Source organism: Mustela nigripes, chromosome 4 (genome assembly GCF_022355385.1).
Source record: "Mustela nigripes isolate SB6536 chromosome 4, MUSNIG.SB6536, whole genome shotgun sequence".
NCBI lineage: Eukaryota > Metazoa > Chordata > Mammalia > Carnivora > Mustelidae > Mustela > Mustela nigripes.
This window is the reverse complement of record NC_081560.1, coordinates 165,298,666-165,316,704: the sequence shown is the minus strand read 5'-3', so window position 1 is coordinate 165,316,704 and position 18,039 is coordinate 165,298,666. Positions and strand designations below refer to the sequence as shown.

At 56.1% G+C, this 18,039-nt stretch overlaps 1 protein-coding gene across 4 annotated transcripts in view; it reads left to right on the top strand.

Moving 5' to 3' along the window:
- FBXW4 (F-box and WD repeat domain containing 4) overlaps positions 1–17,817 on the top strand; it is an 81,965-nt gene extending 64,148 nt beyond the window's left edge. For 2 of the 4 annotated variants that reach the window (XM_059398391.1, XM_059398394.1), the window contains 4 exons: positions 4,221–4,286; positions 16,126–16,266; positions 16,756–16,897; positions 17,084–17,817. In XM_059398391.1, the coding sequence (XP_059254374.1) occupies positions 4,221–4,286; positions 16,126–16,266; positions 16,756–16,897; positions 17,084–17,203 (469 nt within the window). In that variant the 3' untranslated portion in view covers positions 17,204–17,817. Of the gene's footprint in view, positions 1–4,220; positions 4,287–9,534; positions 9,752–16,125; positions 16,267–16,755; positions 16,898–17,083 lie in introns of those variants that run through there. The other 2 variants (XM_059398392.1, XM_059398393.1) reach the window with 2 other exon arrangements.
- Positions 17,818–18,039: the final 222 nt, after the last annotated feature.

Here is an 18,039-nt window from a genome sequence, read left to right as displayed (position 1 = left end):
TTTGTTCCCCCGACAAGCATGTGGGGTCTTCAGTCTGTGTCGGGCATCACACGAGGTGCTGGCGAGAGAAGGCACCAGGCTGGGCCTGAGCTCCGATTCCAGCCCTGTTCATGGCTTCCCCATGGGAGCTGGCACAGGGCGCACTTCCTCCCGGGCCTCAGTTTTCTGGCCTGTAAAATAGGACAGTGGTTCCTGCTACAGTGGGTCACGAGGATTAGGTGGGGTGAGGTTCTGGAGACCTTCCTCGGAACCCGGCACATGGCAAGGGCTCACAGATGACGGGTGTCATTAAGGCGGCCTGAAGGGGGCAGGGGCATCGAGAGCCTTCCTTCCTGGCCTGCTCGTGCCCGAGTCATTTCCCTTCCTCCCTCACTCCTCTCTTCTGATTCCTGCTGTTTTCCAGCCCTCAGTTTGAGTGCCAGAACCCCTAACGCTCCTGGGGTCTCTCTCTGATGTGGGGGCTCCTGCATCATCTTCTTGGGCCTGAGGATGAACTCTGGGGTGCCAGGTTTGCTTGTGCTGGGGCCAGGGGGCGGGGAAGGTAGGTCAGGAATCTAGACAAGGTCTGGGGCAAGATGGGACATGGGAGGAGCCTGGCTACTGATAGGGGCTTTCTCATCTGAAAAGAGTGGAGTTTATAGAATCAGAATGGCTTTTATTTGTTTATTTTTAAAGATTTTATTTATTTGAGAGAGCCAGAGAGAGAGATGGAGAGCATGAGCGGGGAGAAGCAGAGGAGAGGGAGAAGCAGACTCTCACTGAGCAGGGAGCCTAGTCCCCAGACCCTGACATGACTTTAGCCGAAGGTGGATGCTTAAATGACTGAGCCCCCCAGACGCCCCAGAATCAGAATGACTTTTAGACCCTCAAGCTCAGAGAGTATGTGCTTGCACAAGAACGTGTGTGGTGTGACATTAATGTGTAAGCACTGTTGGTCCTTCTCATCTTCAGTCTGGTCGTGGTGCTTATGAGGGATTTCACTGCCCTAGCGATGTGGGACTGTGGCATGTGCCCTTCGGGTCTGAGTCTGGTGATATGGGAGTCACTTAGGAAGCAGAGGGACTGCCTTCATAGCTCATATGTCTAGCTTCCCCAGCCTTGCTGGCTGTGAACTCCAGAGGGTCCTTTCTATCTGGTTCCACAGACTTGTACCAAGTACTTCTAGGCCAGGCCCCGTACTGGGCACCAGAGGATGCAGGAGCCACTGGCTGGTCCATGATCTCAAAGGGAAGATGGGGAGATAACCCCCCAAATACCATGTGTCCCCTGAGGGCAAGATAAAGGGTGGTGGGGGCTCAGAGGAAGGCTGGTCAAGTCCCCCGGGGAGCTAGCAGCCTCTGCTTCAGCACGGGTTTGCCATCCCTGTCCTTAAGACACCCCAAGAATGAGATGGGTTGGAGGGCAAAAGCCACTTGAATCTTCTTTTCTTTCTGAGAGCTGGCTTTTTCCGTAACTTCAGACTCTAAGATGAGATGGTAGCAAAGACCTTTCAACGGGTCAGACTCCCAGAGTAGTACCCTGGGAGGCACTGTTGAAGGGGTGGTGCGTGTGTTTGCTGAGGTCACGTGACTCTGAGCATTTGTTGGGAACCTCGGCCTGTGGGGCGCAGGACCTGGCCCAGGGAGGCCGTGGGTGATCTGCTGGTGGCTGAAGGCGGGCTGCTGCCTGGGAGGCGGGGTGGCATTCTGTGCAGGTGAGACGGCCTCGTGGAGGCTGAGCTCGTGGGGCAGGAGGCCTCCAGCGATGCACATGTCCCACCCCACCCCACCGGCTCCTGAGGCTGGGAGCCCCTTGTCTGGTGTGGCTCTGGGGAGAGGAACAAGTGTGCGGAGGGGTTTCATGAAAATTCCTGGGAGCTGGGCCGGCATTTCATTGTCCCTTCCTGTGCGGTGGAAATCCTAGCTTCTCTCTGGTGAACTTCCTGGGTGGTGGGAGGCATCCTGTGGGCATCCCAGGACTGCAGGTTCTGTCTTCTCCTGTGCTCCGTGTGTCCCCTCCATGTGTCCCCCTCTGTGTGCCCTGTGCCCTTGGGCACACCGCTGTCATCTGACCCTGCACATGGCTGGTCTGTGGCTTTTGCCTGATGCCTCCTGAAGTCCATGGGCTCTGGAGGCCGAGCTGAGGAGCACGTGTGGCTGCAAGCAGGGAGGAAGAGTGTGCAGGGCTGTGTCCGCAGCCAGCTTCACCCCCACGATCCTGGCAGTCCCCGTGGTCTGGGTGTGAGTCACAGTGAATGTCCCCAGTGGGACCTGGCTGCGAAGCTGCTTGACTTGCTTACAGGGCTTTTACCGACTGTTAAATCTGATTACACGCTCAGGTCCCCCTGGGTGGTGGGGGCTCTCTACTCTCCTTCCGTCTCTTCCGCCCTGCACCACAGGGTTGGGCAAGGGAAGAGGGTGGCTTTTGGAAAGGAACATTTCTGGGCGCTGTGTCGGGCAGTCATGAAAGGCCTTTGTGTGTGTGAAGGTGAGAGGTGCTCTTGCTGGTGCGGATGGACGGGGCAGGAATAGAGAAGGCATTTGTGGCCTCACCCCAGCCTTCTGGGAGCTGTCGGGAGTGGCAGATTCAGGTTTGGGGGCTTCCTCCCTTCCCCCTCATCTCAGCTTACCTTGTCACTAATGTGGCATGTGGCCGGTCCGAGGCCTGCCTCGGAGATGTCTGTGTCTCTGCCGATGCTCCTCACCTGGCCTGTGCTCCTCAAAAGTCTTAAGAGCCCAATTGCCTGCTCCGATGCTTCCCAAGTGGCTATTATGTTCCCAACGCAAGGTAATTGGCTTGACCAGTTATTAATGGATTACCCTCCAGAGAAAAATGTCGAGGGGAGGGAGGTGAGGACAACATCTCTGGGCTTTGTAGTTTGGGACTTCAGTGTCCAGTGGCTGCTTTCCAGACAGGGAGTCACTTAGGGCAGGACAGACTGGCTGTTTTGGCCGCCATTCCGGTGGAGTGGTTGCTGGCATTCCTGTGTGGGTTGGGACAGAGCTGGGATGATGGCGCATATCCCTGGAAGAAGTCTTGCTGGAGGCACGGAAGCCCCAGGTTGGCTCCTATGGCCTTTTTATCAGCCTGGGGTTTAAAAGCAGACACTGGCCCTGCAGTGTTGATTGTCCATCAGTGGCTTGGCCAATGCCTCCCACATGTCTCCCCAACCAGCAACTGCAGGCCACCTTCCCCCCACCCCCACCAAGGCCACGGGCTTCTTCAGAGCCCTCGCTGCAGAACTCTGTCTGTCCTCAGACCTGCTTAGGACCAGAGAGCCACAGGTGCTGGGCAGGGCCAGGGCGGATGGGCCCCAGCCCCACACCGCCAACGTGTCATTAGTCTGTCTAGCCCCCACACCCCCAGGGCCTGACCTGTAGGGACGTGGCCCTTCCCCACCCCAGAGCTCCTCTCTTGCTCCAGGTTAGGTGTCCCAGCTGGGGCTCCCGCCGGCATCTCTCCCCAGCCAGTGAGTCCTCGGCCAAGGTATGGTCTGGCACTAGGTCCCAGGTGCGGTCCTGGGGCTCCAGGTGGCCTGGCTCACGGCACAGAGTTTGCCCACTAGTCTTGTGCCTCCACCTAAAATTGGAACTACAGGTGGCATGTGAATTTTTCAGAGGTTTAAGAGTTACTCTGGGGAAATAGGGCACATCACTGTGCTGCACTCTATGGCAGTGGCGGCTGCCCGGCCCTTCACGCTCTGTCTTGCTGCCCTTGCACCCCAGCACACCGCCTGTCTCACCTTTTCCTTGGGTTACTGGTCTTCGGTGGTTCCCTGCGCTCAGTCCCGTGCCATCCTGCCTGCCCTGTGCTTGCAGCACGGTTCCCTAGCTTTTACAAACCTTCAGCAGTGTCCCGCAACCACCCTGACCTCTGGCTGCAGCATCTTCTTCCTGAACCCAACAAGGGCCTGTTTGCGGGGGCCTTTTCTGCAGCCTGACCGGCCCGCCCTCCCCTGGCCTGAGGGTTGCCCAGGTAGAGATGTGCTTTTCTGGTGGCCAGAGACCCTGAGACCCTTCTGCGTGGTAAGCTCTGCTGTCCTTACACCTGCGGGGCCACTGGAGGGTTGTTGACCTCTGCACACCTTCCAATTGTCTTCCTGCAGCTTTCTCATCCTGTTTCCAATGGGTGATCCCCCCCCCCACCTCCCGCCAAGGAGCACTACACTTGCAACTGTTTCGCCATCGCTGCCACAAGTTCTGACAAGCCTGCCCTGACTCTGCTTTCCTTTTGTTTGGCAGCTCTTTTGTGACAGGGACGGCTTGTTGTGGGCACTTCTCACCCCTAAGAATCTGGGACCTCAACAGGTAAGAGATTCCTGAGCCCACGTGGCTTCCTGTGGGGGTGGGACCGCAGCAGCCAGGGAGGCACAGCAAAAACCTGCCCCGGCTTCTGGCTTCCGGCTGTAGCTGCTGGCTTCTGGCTTCTGGCTTCCCATGGGACCAGGTGGACCAGGAGGAGGCTGGGAAGCGCCCGGCCCAGCCCAAGACCCACTGACTGCCCCAGCCCAAACCCACTGACTGCCTCCAAGGCATGGGCCTTCTCCTGGCCCTGTTAGTTAGCTCAAGGAAACTGTTGGAAGGAGTTTCTTTCTTTCTTTTTTTTTTTTTTAAATATTTTAGTTATTTTACAAGTAGGCAGAGAGAAAGAGAGAGAGGAGGAAGCAGGCTCCCCGCTGAGCAGAGAGCCCGACATGGGGCTCGATCCCAGGACCCTGAGATCATGACCTGAGCCAAAAGCAGAGGCTTTAACCCACTGAGCCACCCAGGCGCCCCTGGAAGGAGTTTCTAATGGGTAAATCATTTCATGTAGAAATGAGGATAACAGTTTGGATTTGTGATACTTTTTCTGTAAGGAGTGCCTGATTATGTGGTGACATAAAAGCCCATCTGTCCTAAAATACAGAAATTTTGGAAGTGACCTCCTACAGATCCATAAAGACAATTACACGGAACAGTTAAAATACATCCAGGTTTTATTCACAGTTCTCTGCCTTGGCAGACCTGACACATTCCCATCCAATTGTCTCCCGTTCTGTTGAATTTTTGTTTTGTTTTTTGTTTAGTTTTTTATTTTTAAATAATTTTAGATTCATAAGAAGTTCCAGGAATAGGACAGCAAGGTACCTGTATAAGATTAGATAATATGTAGGCTAATATGTAATATAAATTAGAACCAGGAAATCAACATTGGTATAATCCATAGAACTTTATTCAGATTGTAGTCATTTCTCTGTGTGTGTGTGTGTGTGTGTGTGTGTGTGTGTGTAGTGGTTCTGTGCAATTTTATCCCATGTGTAGATCCACATTACTGTGACCTCAGTTAGGATACGGAACTGTTAGAGCCCTTCATAGTCACACTGTCTGCCTCCTGTCCCCTCCAGTACTCCCTCTTGTCCCTAATGTCTGGCGACCACTTACGTGTTCTCCGTCTCTGTAATTGCGTTGGCTTAAAAGTGTTACATAAGTGAAATAATGTATGTAACCTTTTTTTTTTGTATGTAACCTTTTGAGATTTGCTTTTCCCCCAGTATTATTCTCGTGCAAGCATAGCAGATATACCAAGAACACTTGACCTGAGGTTGCTTGTAGTGGTCCCTGGGGGGACGCACCAAAGCGATCCCCCACTGAGCAGCACCCCCCCACTGAAGGACATTTGGGTTATTTTCAGCTTTTTGACCATTGCAATTTAAACTGTCATGAACAATTGTGTGTAAGCTTTCATGTGGACCTAGGTTTTCATTTCTCTGGGATTAATGCCCCAAATGATTTGAGTATCTGTATCGTTTTATAATCCAGCCCTGGTCTAAGGGACATCTAGGTCCTTCACATCCTCAACAGCATTTGGAACCATCATGATGGTCTGTATTAGCTATTCTCACAGGTGTGCTGTCTTGTGGCTTTAACTGGAATTTCCTTAATAGCAAATGATGATGAACATCTGTTCATGTGGGTTTTTTTTTTTTAAGATGTTTTTTATTTATTTGACAAACAGAGATCACAAATGGGCAGAGAGGCCAGCAGAGAGAGGGATAGAGGAGGAAGCAGGCTCCCTGCTGAGCAGAGAGCCTGATGTGGGACTCGATCCCAGGACCCTGAGATCATGACCTGAGCTGAAGGCAGAGGCTTAACCCACTGAGCCACCCAGGTGCCCCTGTTCATGTGCTGTTTTGCCCTCTGTATATTTTTGCCCTCTGTATAAATCTTTGCTCAGGTCTTTTGCCCATTTTCTAATTGAATAGTTTGCTTTTTCACTGTTGAGTTTTGAGAGTTCTTTATATGTCTAGATATGAATCCTTTGTCAGACATGTGGTTTGCCTATACCTTTAAGTCTGGAGCTTGTCTTTTTAGCCTTTTTTTTTTTTTTTTAAGATTTTATTTGAGAGAGACCATGACAGAGAGGGGGAGAGAGAGCACAAGTCGGGAGGAGAGAGAGAAGCAGGCTCCTGCTGAGCAGACAGCCCAATGTGGGGCTCCATCCCAGGACCTTGGGATCATGACCTGACCCAATGGCAGATGCTTAACCGACTGAGTCACCCAAACACCCGACTTTTTAATCCTCTTGACAGGATAAAAGACCCAAGTTTTAAATTTTGATGACGTCCAAATTATTGACTATTTCTTTTTGTGCTCTTGGGGTGAAGTGTGAGAAATCTCCCCCTAGCCCCAGGCCCCCTGTTGTGGCTTGCAATGCTGTGATTGACAGTAGCGGTGAGGGTGCGCTCTGCCCACCTGTCTAGTGCCTTCGCTGCTCTGGCTCGTCTCCTTCTCTCTCTGTCTCCAGGAAAGTACTAGTCATATCTTTGGTTTTCCTAAAAATCTGTTGTATTGTCAGTCTTTCCAAAAGATTTTATTTGAGAGAGAGAGAGGGGGCACAAGGAGGTGCAGAGTGGTGGGGTACAGAGACAGAAGCAGGTTCCCTGCTGAGCAGGGAGCCCGATGCAGGACTCGATCCCCAGACCCTGAGATCATGACCTGAGCCAAAGGCAAATGCTCAACCAACCGAGTCCCCCAGGCACCCTCCGAAAGACTTTTCTTAAACACATGAGATGTTTTCATTAGATACCGTTTTCTCCACAACATTCTCTTGGGGGTCATCCAACCACAGGGATAGGAAACTCCCACCTTCCCCAGATAGCACATTACGTCTTTGGATCGCTCCGAGAGTTCTCGTGCCTGTCCTTCATCAGGGCTTGATCTGCTTCCAGGAGCCGTGATCCGCAATAAGCAGCAAGTTGAATCGTGCCTCTGAAGACAGGCCTTTAAATATCTGAAAACTCTGGTCCTGCTCCTGCAGCGTCTTCTCTTTATCAGGCCAGAAGTCTGAGGACCTTCAGTTGTTGCTCGTGAACATCAGTTAGGGTGCTTTGGGCTATGAGTAATGAGGACCCAGTTCAAAGTGGCTCAAACAATAGAGGGATTTTTATCTTGACTGACAAGGAGTCTGTCCAGGAGTTGGGTGGTTCGCTGGTTCCAGGATTGATGGGTTCGGCAGCTCCGTGAAAGTCAAGAGCCCGTCTTCTCAGCTTTCTGCTTTGCCACCTCAAAGTGGGTTTTGCCTTTACCCCCAGGCTTGTTCACAAAAGCCCTACGAACCCATAAGGCAGTACCCAAAGAGGAGAAGGAAGGAAGAGGACACGTCCCTGCCTGGGGTCTCTTTTTAATATGGGGACACCTTTTAGAGGAGCCCCAAGCAGACTTCTCATATTTAGTGAGCCAAAAGTGTGTTCCACTACTCGCCCCAAACCAAACTGTGGCCAGGGAAATGGAATGAGCAGTCCAGACTGACCTTCTGGGCCTGGGGAGGAGCTCGGCTTCCCCACCCCCACACGCGTCCTGGCAGTGGGGGAGGTGCGTGGGCACAGATTCTGATTTGGGTCAGCAAGGAAGAAAGCGGGCGGTAGCCGGTGGGTGACCTGCGACCTTGGTTTCGTACTTGTTTGAGGACCATTCTCAGCTGAAAGCTTCTCCAGTTTATCTGGTTGCATCCCTCTTTTTTTTTTTTTTTAAAGATTTTATTTATTTGTCAGAGAGAGAGAGAGAGCGAGAGCCAGCATAGACAGAGTGGCAGGCAGAGGCAGAGGGAGAAGCAGGCTCCCTGCGGAGCAAGGAGCCCGATGTGGGACTCGATCCCAGGACGCTGGGATCATGACCTGAGCCGAAGGCAGCTGCTTAACCCACTGAGCCACCCAGGCGCCCCTGGTTGCATCCTTAGTGAAACGGGATGTCCACAGCTGAGTGGAGAGCACTCCGGGTGTGAGCTGATGAGTGCAGGTGCTGTCATCTTCTGCATTCTAGATCTTCCATCTTTTTTTTTTTTTTTTTTTAAGATTTTATCTTTTTATTTGAGAGAGAGAGAATGAGAGGAGAGAGCATGATGAGAGGGGAGCGGTCAGAGGGAGAAGCAGACTCCCCGCTGAGCAGGGAGCCCCACGTGGGACTCGATCCTGGGACTCTAGGATCATGACCTGAGGCGAAGGCAGTTGCTTAACCAACTGAGCCACCCAGGCGCCCCTAGACTTTCCATCTTTGTTAGTGTAGCTGATGGTCGCATCACACAGCTGAGACTTCCAAGGCTCTTTTTGTTCTGTAGGCTCTGGGATGTTGGGGTGTCTGCACCCTGAGAGAGTTGTTCTCATGGCCTGCCCTGCCAGACTCCTGCCACTGGCAACTTTCTTACTTCTGCGTGGGCCGCAGGCAGAGGGAACCCGTCCTCTGCTATGTGCTGGGAGGATGAGCGGCTACAGAAGGAGCACAGGCTGCTGGTCAGGCGGCCTTGGGTTCTAGAATTGACTCTACCCTAAAGCCACTGACTCTACTGTGGATCAGTTCTGTGATAAGGGGCCTTGACTGGGCCTCTGGGCCTCGGCTTCCACATTTGTAAATGAGATTTAATTCTCTCTGCTTAACAGAATTAGTATGAAGTATTTTGAAAACGTGCCCATACGGTACCCATGTCCACTCTCTGCTTCCTCACCCGTGGCTGCCTTCCTTGTGAGGATCTTAGAGTTTGCAGAGGCTCAGCTTTTTAATTCCCTAAGTACCTGTGGCCTCGTGACCACTGGAGACCAAGTGGTCCTGCGGACCTCATGGCCCAGAGAAGGCTCCTGACAGTACCCGAGGCTGCAGGCCACAGGATGGGAGTTGCTGCTGAAGGTCATTCTCAGGCATGTGACTGGCCCTGGGGCCTGGCATCCTCCCTGGCCTGTGCTCAGGATGGCGAATGAGCCGGGGGTGGGGGGGGGCTGTGAGGGGGGGTGCACCACCGTGGCCGACTCTCATCTCCAAGGTCAAGTCATTTTGGAGGGCTTCTTCTGCCTGTGGTTTTCTTGGGGGTGGGGGTTACTCCTGAGCACAGATTTAGGGTCAGGATGTAGTTGTAAGACACCAGCTCCTTGAATAGCTCTCACTTATGAAATACCTAATTCCTCCTAAACCCTGGGTCTGTCCAGAACCCAGGGAGACCCCAAATGAGAAACTGCCCTGCTCACTTTGGGTGGCCAGTGGCAGTGCCACCCCAGGCAACACGTGGCCTTGTCTTCTCTCTGACCCTCAGACCCCCTCTTCACCACCGTGAGGAGCCAGGCCTCATTGAAACATCCGTCCGGTTCCCAGGGAAGCTTGGAGGACCAAGGGGTGTGGAGCTCGAAGGAAGGATGGCCTGCTGGAGGCATCTGCTTTTGGTGGGAGGAAGCGGACGGACAGGGTGACTGTCTGTAGCTGTCTTTCCCAGAGAAGCCCAAGCAGATAATAAAGCCATGTAGAAAATAGGATTAAGGTAATGAACAGGCAGGACGGAGTTTGATCTTTCAATAATGCCAAAGCCTGACTGACAGGCCAATCTGGAAGGTGGAGCCGCACCACCGGCAGGACCTGGTGGCGGGCGCTGTGCGGGGCTGGGTGGATTCCTTGCTTTTAACCTGTCACTGCTGAAACCTGAGGAGCACTGGGATTTTCGCTTTTATGTGTGTGCTGTGCCTTGGGGGGAAGGAGTGCTGGAGGGGCAGTTTTGCTCGGAGCATCACCCCTTTGGGGCCGCCCTCAGGATGGTGGTGGGGGCTGGGACACACCTGGGGGGAGCGTAGGGACCCGTCTTCTCCCTGCTATGTCTTGGGGCCTTGCTGTCAGGTCGCTTAGGCTACTTCTTACAGTGCCCTTTCAAAGGCACCATGGCTCCCTTGGCCCTTCGTTCCATCAAGACCCTTGGAGACTCTGTTGTCCCTACGAGCTGGGGAGGGGGAGGCGTTGGGGTACACAGGTCAGAGAGCAACTATGGGCATACGGCCATTGCTTGGATGGCAAGAACTTGGCTCTCTCTCTCTCCCTTCTTCCTTTTCTAACCTGTCTAACCCAGGCAGAAAGAAAGATGGAGTCCTTGACCTGACTTGGAAGTGCCAGAGTATTCCTGCCTACAAGGGGAGCTAGCCTTCAGGCCAGGTTGCAGGCCCCCAAGGGCTCTATCTTGACACACAGTGCCGACAGCCAACCACTGAAGCATCCCTTGCTATGCCCCATGGTCCCATCAGACCCCAAGAAGCTGGGCCAAAGCCTTCCCGTTCCTGAGCCTGGGGTCTGAAGGGATGCAGGCCCATTTTACTGCTCTGTGTGCATTTGAGCAGGAGCCTCAGCTAGGTCCCAAGGAGGGTGCTGTGTGGCATATACCCCCAGCTTCCGAAAGGCCTGGGAGGTTGGACTGCCCTAACACCATATACAGCCCTCCTCCTGGGCTTGCTGTCACCATGGGTTCTGCATTTTGGCCAAGGGCATTTAAGCTGGATCTAGCATTGGCACAGGTGGGCTACAGGATGGAGGCCTGTGAGCGCCGACCTACAGCGATCCTAGTGGCAACAGCTGCAGCCCTAAGCCAGCCTGGGGACTGGGATGGGGAGAGGTGTGGGCTGAGGTGACCTGGCTACTCCTAGGGCCTTGACTGTTCCGAGTCCCAGGAGTGTGAGTATGTGTGGGCTTCTGCACACATCGCCTTCTCTCCCTTTCCAGCCAAGGTCATCCCTGTTCCCCATCACTCTTCCTTGTCTACCCTAAAGCCCCTGAGTCTCCTCTTTCTCACTGAAGTTGGGGCAGATAGGCGTCTCACACTTCCCCACAGGTGCCCTCTGTTTTCCCACTAGAGCCTCTGCTCTAGCTGCCCCTGCCCCGTGCTTGGACTCCCCCATCTCAATCCTGCTTACTCTTCGATGCAGACAGCACCACTGTCACCAGGCCTTCCTGACCCTAGCCCCCGTGGCTGGAGTTGGTAACCCTTAGAGCACTCACAGGGCCACCTTGTCAGCCATTGTGGGCCCCGGGGTGGCCTTGAGAAAGGGGAGGGCCAGGCTGCAGCCCTTTCTAACGGCCTGCAGGACGTGGTGTCGCAAGCACAAGCCGGGTCCCATCGAGGGCATTGGCTGTGCCCACCCGACCCAGGTGTGGCTTCGTCTCTGCCCGCGGCTCTGCCTCCGCCCCGGGCGGCCTGGCCCTCGGTCAGGGTGATTGGGGAACTGCCCTCTTTAAAGTACCTGCCTTCTCCTTTGAAAGTATTACTGACAGATTTTTTCATTTTCTTTTTTCCTTACCTCTTTAAGGAACCCTGTAATTTCTTTCTTTCTTTCTCCCCCTCTTTCCTTTTTCTTTCTTGTCCCCTCTGTCCCCCTGAACTCTTTGAAATTGGCTCTCTGCCTGCTGACACCAAACTGATACTTTGCGTTTCACTTCTCCTTATCCCTTTATGGCAACAGATGTTGAAATTTTGTATCCTTTTATCTGCCCGGCTGCCCCTTCCTGTAATTACGGGCCCCTTGTTAGCAGTACAAAGTGGGCTGCCCGGCTGCCTGGCCTTTGAGCCATTGTGTCTGAACACGTGTGCACGGGCGGGCGTGGGGGCCATGCACGCGCGCGCACACATGCGGGGGTGAGGCCGTGGGCTCCGGCAGGGCCCTTCCCGCTCGCCTGATGGCGCCGAGGCAGGCGAGGCTTCCGTGGGCTTCTTGTCTCCACCACTATGGTGTTACATGTGGGACCTAACGTGCCTCCTGGATTCCGGCCCTCCCCACCAGAGGGCTGGACAAGGCCAACTCCTCTCTGCTGAGAAGCCTGGGGACTCCCTGCCCCTCCCAGAGTTCATGTCCGCTAAGCAGTGCGCACCCAGGGGTGGTCGTGGTCCAAAAGGACTGGCTGGACGGGAGGGTCTGCCAGGTGCAAACAGGGCGCCAGTGCCGGTGCCTTGACTCTGGCCCTCCTGCTGGGGGGGGGTCCTTCACCTGGGCCATATCCTCCCCCACTCCTGTCATTGCCTACCCGCTTCTGTCACTCCCTAGAGAACCACTCCATGCCCACAGGCCAAAATGTTTTCTTATCTGTCCTCTGACAGTAAAACTTCCCTTTCTCTTCAGGGACCCCTCCGGTCACCCCTTGTATTGTTAGTTGGGTACATGACTGACTCCCTCCGTCCCCGGACTGAAAACTCCTAGAGGACAGGGAGAACTCCCCCAGCCATCCTGGACTTGTCCCTGCAGTTCCTGGTAAAGCACAATGCCTCGTATACAGACGGTGCTCCTTGATGGTTGCTCAGAGAGAGAGAGAGGAGAGTGGGGGTGGGAAGGAGGAAAAGCCTCCTCTCCTGAGTGAACTTGTCTGGCCCAGCTTCTACCTCCGCATCCTCTGTCCCTGGGAGCTGAGCTGCAGGAAGGTGAACTGTGTGTCACTCTTCCTCCTTGCCCTGTCCTAAAAGCCCCTATTGCGTCCTCGGGTCACACATCCATGCCAGGCGGAGGAACGAGAACCTCTAGGATCTCCAGGGAACATCCTTGGGAACCCCATGTGTTAACAGTGGCTGTGAAGGGGTGTGGGGGCCACGGGCATTTTTAGATGCAGGCCGGGAGGTGGGTGGGGGAATCTGGCTTCTCCCAGCTCGGGGCCCTTGGCCCTGGAGGACTTTCTGCAGGCTGTGGGTTGTGTTGGGAGCACAGGCGGGCCGGGCAGGGAGGCAGGTGGAGGCTGGGGGATGAGCGGACTTGGGGGAGGGTGGGCACCGGCTTCAGGCTCAGCAGGCCCAGACCAGGAAAGGGAGGGGCTGTCCCAAGTGGGACATCTGGGTCTTCAGGGCCACTACCGTCCTCCAGTTAGCTGTCCCTAGATGTCCCCTAAAGATGGCGATAGAGGGGTCCGTGTCTTAATAGATTTTCTCTGTCAGTACTCCTTCCGAGGCTCCCTCTTCCCTTGAGATGGAATTGCTGTGCAGCGGGGTGGGAGCCCCGGTTCCCTCACCTGGTTGCCCCCTTAAGGTCCCGGGGATGAGGACGCCCTCTGCTTGTTTTTCCCACCCAGGTCCTCTGGCGCATCGCACGCTGCCGTCTGCGGCCTGCTCATCAGGCTCACAGGGGCGGCCCCTCGGTCTTTATCTTTCCCTGGGTGCAAAGAGAATTGCTGGAGTCAGGCTCGGGAGAGGCCAGAGAGGCCAGGGTGTGGAGGACCCCCCAGCCCTCAGGAGCTCCTGGAGGCCCGGGCTTTGTGTGCAGCGGCTGTGAGGGAATGGCCTTTTTGTCTGGCCCTCCGCAGGGACGGAGCCGGCCCTCGCTCCCGTCGTGGCCCAGGACTCTGAGGGGCAGTCCTGTTCCCACACAAGTTGTGCGACAGCCAAGGCTCTGCACCCCCCACACCCCCCACAGTGAGAGGCCGAGAAGCATTCTTGACATTCTTTCTGGAGAAAAGGGGTGAAACGTCTGAATTTGGGGGTCACCATGTTATACAAATTGCAATCTAATCGTTTTTACAAGAACACACTTGCAGGAAGAAAAGGAGCCCGAGAGGAGGGGCTGAGGAGACAGACAGCTGGTTTTGTCCCCGTTTTCCCCAAAGTTCAGAGCTATTGTCGGGCCAACCTTGCTCCCTTCCCCAGAGCTGTTGAGCTAGAGTTTTCTAGTTAAATTGGTCTTGGGGTGGGGGCCGCTGAGGGCCCATGGTGCCATTTCTGTTTGTTTTCCCAAATCAAAGCCCCAGCAGGGCTCCCAGGGCCACGCGGAGCTGCTGTTTGGAGGGACAGGCCCTTTCCCAGAGCCGGCTGTGTCCGCGGAGACTCCGGACTTCACCTCCCGGGCACCGCACAGCAGTCTGGAGGGCCTCAGGCCCAGAGGCCAAAGAAATTGTATCTTTTTATTGGCCCATTTGAAGTGTGTGTGGCCATTTCAAGAACTCCGAGCGCCAGGCTGCAGCAACTGTCTCGGGCCCAGCTGGGCTGGCGGACATGGGGCTCCGCGACTGGCCGTGGCCTCCCGGCCGGTGCTTACTCTAGGCCCTCAGGGTTCCCTCGGCAGGCAGGGTTCTGTTTCTTATCATAGATGCTGGCATGACCCTTTCTAGGGGTGGCTTAGATGCTGGGACAGGGGCCCAGAGTGACTTGGTCTGGGTGTTGCCCTGATGCTGCGGTCCTGACTCTGCTGCCCGTCCGGCGCAGGGGTGCCCAGCTCTGTCCCTCTGAATCCCGGGACCGGGGGGGAGGCAGGTAGAGCCATGCTGGGCTTCACGCCCCCACCCCCACCGCCTTTCATCTTCTATTTCAAACAAACATGAAATTACTTCTGCAGATTAAAGGGGAGAGCTCCTCCGTCATTCCTGAAGGCCTCACTAATGGAAGGGGCTGGGCCCCCAAATCTGGAAGGAGGGAGAACTGTGGAGCCAAACAGCCCCCTACCTGGGTGTGCACAACTGTCCAGGAGCACCTGTAAAAGAGAGGTGGGGGTGGGGGATGGGCTCCTTTAGGGACTCTGGGCTGCCCCGGCGTGGGGCAATCATAGCTGGTGCCCCTTCTGCGAAGACGGGCCCTGCCTGGGAGCCAAGGTCCGTGATCTCTAGGATCTGGCCTTCAGCCTGATCCTTCTCAGGGTCCCCCACCACAAAGGCTTACCTCTTACCCCGGAAAGAGGAACACCGCCCAAGGGGGCTGGGGGCAGGGGCTCTACCTGCTGGGGGGGTCTCCTCATTGCCCAGGGCCAAAGGGGAAAGGTAGAAGGGAACCCTGAGCTGCCGCCTCTGTTCCTTCAGCTTCTAGGGAAGATGGTGGCTCCACTGGGGAGAAGGGAGCTTGAGGGTGAGAGCGGGAAGGCCTGGGGCTGAAGTCTGCTCTCACACTGGTGGTGAGCACTGCTTGTGAGAGGGGGGAGTGCTCCCTCCTGCTGCCAGGGCCTCTGACCTGGGAAGCATGCGTGGCCTTCCTTCTCCCGTCCTGCCAGGGAGGAGGGCCCGGTGGCTCTTGGGTGCAAGTTCGGGATCAGGCCTAGAGGGTGACCCTTTTCTCCTTCACCACCCCCCCATCCTGCAGAAACTCCCTGCTTCTCCCCGTTCCCTAGCCACAGGGATTAGCGGGTGCACTTGATGTTGAGGGGTAGTTGCTAGGGCCAGAAGGCCCCCCTACGTGGTTGCTAGGGGTCTGGCATCAGGGCGAGGGGTCTGCCCACTGCCGCGGTCACGGAGGGACTTACACAGTCACAAAGAAATTGTTCTTCTCAGTAATCTGCTCTCGGCCACCGGGAGGGGCGAGGGGTGGGGAGCGCGCTGCAGCCCAGCAGGCTGGGGGCTGTGATCACACAGGCGTGCTCGCCCCGGGCTGGGGGCCAGCCGGGCCAGGAACACCAGGGACTGGCCAGCTAAGCTGCTTTCTCAGCGATTTCTCTCCCCAGACACAAAGGTGTTTACTTGTTTTAACATCTCCTGGGACTCCCCTTCTCCCTTTGTGTGGTCTTTATCCCCAATGAGGTTTGAGCCCCAGATTACAGGCAGGAATTAAGGCATTGGACTCAGGCAGCTCAGAGCTGCATGACCTGCAGGATCAAGAAGTAGAAAGTAACCAAGTGTGTGCGCGCACGGGAGGGGGCCGGCCCGGCCGCAGGGCCCATTCTTCCACCCTGAGAACGGCCGCTGGGCAGCGAGCAGGTGTGGTGCAGGCCTTCAGCTGGGGGAGGGGCAGGCACTGGGACTGGGGTGACAGGGTGGGCATCCTGGGCCATTTCCCTTGGCCCCATCCGAGAGGAGCCTGATTTTAGCTCAGGAGGGAGAGCGGCATCTCCCCAGGGACTTGAGGCCATTAGGTTACCAGCCGGTGTGGGGGCCGAGGTGGGACAGTCTCTCCTCCTCTGCCCCTCTGTTCTCTCCCCAGTGGGCAGCTAATGATGCACCTGGGCAGCGACTTCCCCCCAGGGGCTGGGGTGTTGGATGTCATGTATGAGTCCCCTTCCACGCTCTTGTCCTGTGGCTATGACACCTACGTTCGCTACTGGGACCTCCGAGCCAGTGTCCGGTGAGTGTGGTAGGTGGGAGGTGGGCAGCAGTCCCGGCCCTTCCTCTGGCCCTCCTGGGGCGCCCCCATACGGCATAAGCCCTGCAGGTGGAGGTGAGGAGTGGCAGCCAGCAAGGTCAGATCGTGCTTCAGTTCCTCACTTGGCAGCCCTGGTTCCCTGGCCTGGAGACCGTAGCCACTGGGTGCTGGAGAGCCCGGGGAGTCAGCGGCCCGTCCATCAGCATTCTGCCCGCCTTTCTGCCCTGCCACCGAAGTCGTGTGACATGTAGCCAGCCGTGGAAGCACAAGTGAGGGCCTCATGTGGCCTGGGGTTCGGGCACTGGCTAGAAAGAGAGCTTTACAGAGGAGGCTTGGTCCCTTTAAGTCTGGTTTTTGAAGAGAAGGTGATTCAGCTTCTGCCTCTGGGCCAGAATGGATTTCTAAGGTCCCTGTGGAAGTTGGGGCGGCGGGCACCCCTGACCCTCCCTCTGACAGACTCTTCCCGCACAGGAAATGTGTCATGGAGTGGGAGGAGCCCCACGACAGCACCCTGTACTGCCTGCAGACCGATGGCAACCACCTGCTGGCTACCGGGTCCTCCTACTACGGGGTCGTGCGGCTGTGGGACCGGCGCCAGAGGGCCTGCCTCCACGTAAGTGTGCCGCACACTCCAGCTCTGAGATGCCAGGACTCCTTACTAGTGGCTGTACTGGGGTGGGGGTGGGGGTGGGGGTTGGCTGCCTGGAGAAGCAGGGGAGTCGGCATGCGACCTAGCCCCCTGCGCTGGACCGGGCAGGGTAGGGCTGCTCCTGCCATGCCCCCCCCCACTCCGTTGCAGGCCTTCCCGCTGACCTCGACGCCGCTCAGCAGCCCCGTGTACTGCCTGCGCTTCACCACCAAGCACCTCTATGCGGCGCTGTCCTACAACCTCCACGTCCTGGACTTTCAGAACCCATGACAGGGCCACCCCGGCCTGTGGGCCAGGGAGGCCAGCTACTCAGGGACCTCTCCGCCTGGAGGGTGCAGGGATACCTCTGCCCTCCCCCACCCCCCGATGCCTGTGCTCCTAGACCTGCGACCACAGTGCTTGGGCACCGTCAGGTAAAGGCTGCTGACTCCCGGGAATTGGGGGTATCCCTCCCAGGAACTAGATGGAGAGAAAGGATCTGCTGCTTTGAGAGAACAGCTGAACCTGGCCGGGACTTGCTTCCCTGTTGGCCAGAGCAAGGATCTGGTCTGGATAGGCCAGCCCTACCCCTCACCCCTTCTTAGAGCCGTGCTAGCTTCATGAGGTGAGGGGCTCCAGCCGTCCCTTTCTGCCCCTTCCTTGGAAGGAGGGGTGAGGCTGCCAATCCTCTGCTCTGGCCCCGCCCTCCTCAATCAGTCCCCTCCCTTGACCAAGCTCTTGGGGCTCCTTCCTGGGGCACTGTGGACTGGTCTCACTTTGAAACTGAGGAAGGACAAAGGGAACCCAGCAGTTTTGAGTGAGTTCTGAGACAACCCAATCTCAGGCTGGCTGCTAAGACATGCTACAATGTTCATTTTTGTAAAAATAAAGCTTGATTGTTCACAGTTCCAGTTCCTCTTTGGCTGGGGAGTCCTGGGAGGCGGTAAGAGAGGGAACGACATATTCAAACTTGAGGATGGGTGTGTTGGGGAAAGAATAAGATCAGCTTCATAGCTCAGTGTCCCTAAGACACTCACCTCTTGGGCCCCAGTGGTGGGGTGTGTGCTACCTGTGGGGTACAGATAGGGGACTGTAGAAGGGCTTCGTGCTGTTGGGGAGCTAAGCTG